General features: G+C 45.9%; 1 protein-coding gene across 2 annotated transcripts in view; it reads right to left on the bottom strand.

Moving 5' to 3' along the window:
- Window positions 1–4524: 4524 nt before the first annotated feature.
- IKBKB (inhibitor of nuclear factor kappa B kinase subunit beta) overlaps window positions 4525–6000 on the bottom strand; it is a 46984-nt gene continuing 45508 nt past the window's right edge. For both annotated transcript variants that reach the window (XM_060085953.1, XM_060085954.1), the window contains exon 22: window positions 4525–5818. In XM_060085953.1, the coding sequence (XP_059941936.1) occupies window positions 5642–5818 (177 nt within the window). In that variant the 3' untranslated portion in view covers window positions 4525–5641. The remainder of the gene's footprint in view (window positions 5819–6000) is intronic.

Below are 6000 nucleotides of genomic sequence, written 5' to 3'. Positions count from 1 at the left end.
TCCCATTTATAGTAAAATTGTCTTAAATACTTCCTGTACATACACTGAGAACCACATCAAACCATGTTATAATTTCTGCTTCAACCACCAACATAACTTAGAAAACTCCAGAAAAGAAAGTCTATTATATTTATCCATATTTTTAGTCTTTCTTTTATTCTTCCTAACTTACTGAAGTCCCAAGAATGCTTCTTTTATCCTTTTCACTCTGTTTAGAGAGCTTCCTTTAGCCATTCTTTTAGGGTGTGTCTACTGGCTACAAATTCTCTTCATTTTCTTTGATTTGAGAATGTCGTGACTTCCCCCTTCATTCAGAAGGCATTCCTGAATATGCCTCTAGTATATTTTAGCTGGACACAGGATTTGGGGTTGACAGTTCTTTTCTACCAGAACCTGAAAAATGTACCACTTCTTCTGACTTCCATGGTTTCTGATGAGAAATCTGCTATCATTCAAATAGTTTCCCGTCCCCCATAACTAAGGTGTATTTCTTGTAGTTTTACACATTTTTCCCTTTATCTTTAGTTTTTAGGGGTTTGACTGTATGTGTCTTCATATACATTTCTTTCTTTGTGAGAGTTTATCCTGTTTGGGGTTTGCTCAGCTTCTTGAATATACAGGTTTGTATTTTTTGCCAAATTTGAAGGATTTACAGGTATTCGTTCTTTGAATACTTTTCAGCTACACCTCTTTTCTGCTCTCCTTTTTGGGACTTAGATGACATAAATATTAGCTCTTTTGTTATAGCCCCACAGGCCTTTAAGTCTCTGTTGTTGCTTTTTCCCAATGTTTTCTCTCTGTTGTTATGATTGAGAAATTTCTATCGTTCTATTTTCAAGTTCACTGATTTGTTTCCCTCCATTCTGCTGCTGAGCCTATCCATTGATATTCTTACTTCATTTATTTTACTTCATTTATTTTTCAGTCCTAAAATTTCCACTTGGCTCTTCTTTACATCTTCTGTTTCTTTGCTGAGACTTTCTATTTTTGTTTGTTTGTTTCAAGCTAGCTCATAATTATTGTTTGAAGCATGTTTAAATGATGGCTGCTTTGAAATCCTTTTCAGGTAATTCTAAATCTCTGCCATTTGGGTGTCTGTGTCTGTTGGGTTACCTTTTCTCAGTTGAGGTTTCCTAACTCTTGGTATGATGAGTGATTTTGGAATAAGACCTGGACATCTGAGTCTCAGGTTATGAGACTCTGGCTTTCATTTAATTCCTGTCTTAGCAGGCCTCCTCCGACATCCATGGGGGAAGCAGGGTGCTATCTCATCACCAGCAAGTGGGAGTGGAAGCCCAGGCTTCCCGAGTGGAAAGGGCTCTTCCTCACAGTTGGGGGGCAATAGGAGTCCCGGCTCCCCAGTAGGCCTGCTGTCACCTGGGGGCAGGAACGCCTCGTTCCTGCTGGGCATTCCCCACGTGGTCTCCCCTGATACCAGCAGGAGAGGCCTTGTTACTGTCCAGCATCAATGAAAGTCCCAGTTCCCCACCCCATCACTCCAGTGGGGCACTTAATTATGGCCTGATGTGTGTGGAAGTTTAAGTTGCCCCCTTGGTCTTTGCAAGCAGGGGTGGGGCAGTATGTTTTGTGATGTTTGGCTGCCATAGAGTGGTTATCGTTTCCATTTCTGTTTTGCGAGGCTGCCCCGTCCTGACCCTTCACCTGATGTAGTGAGGTGGGTGCACACCCCCAAAGGCGTGCCCATGTCCTAGTTCCCAGAGCCTGTGAACATTCCCTTATACGGCAAAATACGTGATTCAGTTAAGGACTTTGAGAGGAGAAGCTCACCCTAGGTTATCTGGATTGGCTCTAAATCTAGTGACAAGTGTCCTTATAAGAGATGCACAGGGGAGATTTGATGGATGGAAGAGAAGGCAATATGATCACATTGGCAGAAATTGAACAGATGTAGCCACAAGCCAAGGACCACCTGGAGCCGCCAGAAGCTGGAAAAGGAAAGGAACGTATCTCTCCTACAACTTCTGGAGGGAGCACAGCCCTGCCAGCATCCTGATTTCAGAGTTCTGGCCTCCAGAACTGTGAGAGAACACGTATCTGTTGTTTTAAGCCACCCAGTTTGTGGCAACTTGTTATAGTTTGGTACTGGAAAGTGAGGTGCTACTGTTAAAAAACTCTAAAACTGTGGAAATGGCTTTCAAATTATATAATGGTTAGATGCTAGAAGAATTCTGAGATGCATGAGAGGAAAAGCCTAGGTTGCCTTAAACAGACTATTGGTATAAATGAGTGTTAAAGAAATTGATGATGAGGGCTCAGAAAGTGAGAAGCATGGTAGAAAAAGTTTCTAATGTCTCAGAGGATACATACATCATCATAAACAGAATGTTGGTAGATGTGAATGCTACTTGGCTCTACCATTGTGTTCTACCATTATGTGGACAGCGGAACTTGTAAGCAATGAACTTGGGTATTTTATTGCAGAGATTTCCAAGCAAAGTGTTAAAGGTGCAGTGTGATTTCTCCTTGCTGCTTACAGTAAAATGCAAGACAAAAGAAATAAATTGAAGAAAGAACTGTTAAGAAGAAAAGCAGCAGCATTTGATGATTTAGGAGATTCTCCATCTATCCATATTGCAAAGGATACTAAAATTAAAAAACTCACTGTTGGAGAGAAGTCCAAGGGCGCACCTGGACAACCTTTTGCTGAAGAGATTATTTGTGTGACTCACAGACCCACTCACTCATCTCAGCAGAAGCCAGGAATAGAAGTGGAGTTATCCAAGAAAGACCTGTGGATCTTTTGTTAACGGTGTGGACTCCCATGACATACACAGGAGACCCACCAGATTATTAAGAATGTTATATCAGCAGAAACAAGCTTGGTTTGAAAAGGACAGAGAGAGGATGGCATAAGTCTACTGGACTTCTAAAACTCCAGAGCCAGGAAATGGTTGACAGAGTGACTTGGTTGTAAACATGTGCTAGCTGTCAAGACAAAGGAGGAATGACTCTGAGGGCAGAGCCATGGGTGCAAAGGAAGAGACTGGAAGAGCAGTTACAGAGGCAGTGGGTGCAGAGGCCTATGAAGCTGCCTTGGGTTCAGTGGACAGAGCCTCAAGTGACAGAAAATTATTCTCAGGACTTGAAACCTAACGGAATTTACCCTGGTAGATTTCAAACTTGCTTCGGGCTAGTGACTCCTTTATTCCTTCCAATTTCTCCCCTTTGGAATGGGAATGTCTATCACATGCCTATCTCGCCATTGTATTTTGGAAGCAGACAAATCGTTTTCTAGTTTCACAGGCCCATAGATGGAGGGATTTTGTCACAGGATGGATCACGCCCAGAGCCTGCCAAACCTGATGTTGATGATGAGATTCAAGACTTCTGAGCTGATGATATTTAGATTTTGGTCTTAGTGTTGATTCTGTAGTGGGTTGAGACTTTTCGGGATGGGGTGAATGTATTTTGCATGTGACGAATGTGAACTTTGGGGGGCTAGATGGTGGACTGTAGTGGGTTCCATGGTGGCCCCCCAGGAAGAAATGTCCACATCCTAATCCCCAGAATCTATAAATATCGTCTTATATTGTAAAACATGAGACCAAATTAAGGGTCTTGATCAAATTATGTGCCTCTTAGGCACTTATCTTGGATTATCCAGATCAGCCCTAAATTCAATCACGAGGGTTTTTTTATGAAAGGTACACAGGGGAGATTTGACAGATAGAAAAAGAGGTGGCAATGTGACCACAGGGGCAGAGCTGCAGCCACCAAGTCAAGGATCTCCTGCACCCACCAGAAGCTGGAAGGAGCAAGGAACAGAATCTCCCCTAGGGACCTTGGAGGACTTGATCTCAGACTTCGGCCTCCAGACCTGTGAGAATAAGTGTCTGTTTTAAGCCATATAGTTTGTGGTGATTTGTTACGGCAGACCTAGGAATCTAACAGAGTTGGAGAGCAGCTTCTTTGTTTGTGCCATTGGTCGGCATCTCCAGCCTTCCGTCAGGGACACAGGAGGCAAGAGGAAAACCCAGGGAACTCACCACCACATCACCGCTCAGGGCCAAGGTCCCTAGCTGGTCTGCCTCCTTCTCACTGCCTTTTGGGGTCTTACCTTTGTTTATAAATAACGTCCACGGATCTCAGCTGTACTAGCAGGAGGAACAGGAAAAAAGTACATCTGCTCCACCTTTTGGAAGTGGAAGTCCTACCTCCAGAATTTTCACTTTTTCAACCAATTAGCATATTCCAGTTACATCACTCGTTTTAAACATTAGCTTTGGTGATGTCCTTCCTTGTTCAAAATTCTTCAGTGGCTCCCAACTGCCTATAAAATCAGCCCCTGACTCTTAACTCCACATTCATTCCCTCCCTAATCTGACCCTGTCCCAGGCTACCTTTCTGGTAGAATGTCCCACTGTGTTCCTCACCAGTGTTTCCAAAATCACGCTTTAACAAACTCAGTTCTTTGGGACGTCAATCAATGTTACATGTACACGGGAGAAAAAAAAAAAGGCTCTACTGTCAAATGAATTGGGTAAACAGTGGATTTAGGTAGATTTAAGCCAGTTTATTATTATAGATCTTTCAGATTCTTTAATAAACCAGTGCACAAGGTGAATCTCCAAGAGGCAGTTAAAGCATGAAGCGTTTCCCAAACTTCCCTGACACAGAACCCACTGTACCGCCTCCACGGAAGGCACTCTGTGAAACTCTTCTCGTCCCACTTTCTTCTCCAACCAAACTTGCCTGTTTGTTATCATCTGAACTCACTTTGCTCTCCTGCTATTATAGGAAGGAGCAGCTTTTGTGAAACGTCACAGAGGCGGTGCTGGTGCTCTAGCACTGTTTGATCCGGCACCATATTCACTTTCATAAAACTTTCCATTAAAGCTGGGCTTTGAGTTCCGAAGTCCCAACCAGAGGTATTATAAAAATAGACGGTGGGATTTGAGTCATGTTACAAAATAGAGAATCTGTTTTTTAAATAGAAATCCATTTAATAATACCGCTGGATGATACGAGGGATGGGAACTGCCCCGTGCACCCTGCCACACCCAGGGGCAGGGGGTGTGGGCACAGGGGTCAGCAAGCTGGTGGTTGACAGACACCTTCCTCTTCTTTCCTTCTTCTCCATGGCAGCTTGCTCCCGGGGACTCTCTGGGACCCACAGGAAGGGAGATGCTCTCCCCTCCTGGCACCAGCGACTCACTCTGGCTGGAGAGACTCCGGATGGGGAAAGCAGCACTCACCCAGCCTGGCCCAAGGTCGAAGGCAGAAGGAAAACGTTAGCAGCCGTGAAGTCAGAAGAGGAGGGAGGACCGGGCTGGGCTGAATCCACGGTTTCAAGAGAAGCCGGATCCAGATTAAACCTTAGCTATGAAGACAGGTGGATGAGGCCTCTGGAGATCAGGAGGGGTCAGGAGAGGACAGCTAGCACCAAGTGCCGTTCATACTTCGCCCTAAAAGTCAGTTAGACGTGTGGCCAGTGGTCTGTGGAGCCACCGTACTCGGAGCACTTCTCTCCGCTCAGAGGCAGTGGCTGCCGTGTCTCCATCTCCCCAGACACCGTGCTCGGCGTCCACGTCTGCTGGGCCTCTGTGGCGGAGGACGTCCAGCGTGCAGACAAGCTGCTGGCACTGCCCCGGAGGGCTGCATCCTCGGTCCACGGTGATGGTCATGGCTGCTGGGGAAGCGAGATCTCCATCTGGGTGCCGAGAACACTGGACGCGACGCGGCGGGGCCCCGGGGGCCTCGGGCCAGGCAGCCCGGCAGGGTCAGGGCCGCCCACCATCAGGAGGCCCGCTCCAGGCTTCTCCTCCTCCCCCGACTGCAACCAGCTCCAGTCTAGAGACTGAAAGTCAACGGGCACGTTAAAGACACCATGGCCACCTAGACATCTGCCTTGTTCGGGAGGCAACCAGCACAGTTTAGAGGGAAAATGAATTCCTCTCGTTAAGACAGCCTTGTTTCTGCAGGGTACCCCTGAGCTACAGCTACGTCTGCAAAACCGTGCCGGAGCCTTTTCTTCGGATG

Source organism: Mesoplodon densirostris, chromosome 20 (genome assembly GCF_025265405.1).
Source record: "Mesoplodon densirostris isolate mMesDen1 chromosome 20, mMesDen1 primary haplotype, whole genome shotgun sequence".
NCBI lineage: Eukaryota > Metazoa > Chordata > Mammalia > Artiodactyla > Ziphiidae > Mesoplodon > Mesoplodon densirostris.
Note: the sequence above shows the minus strand (reverse complement) of the source record. Positions and strands in the feature narration are given on the sequence as shown.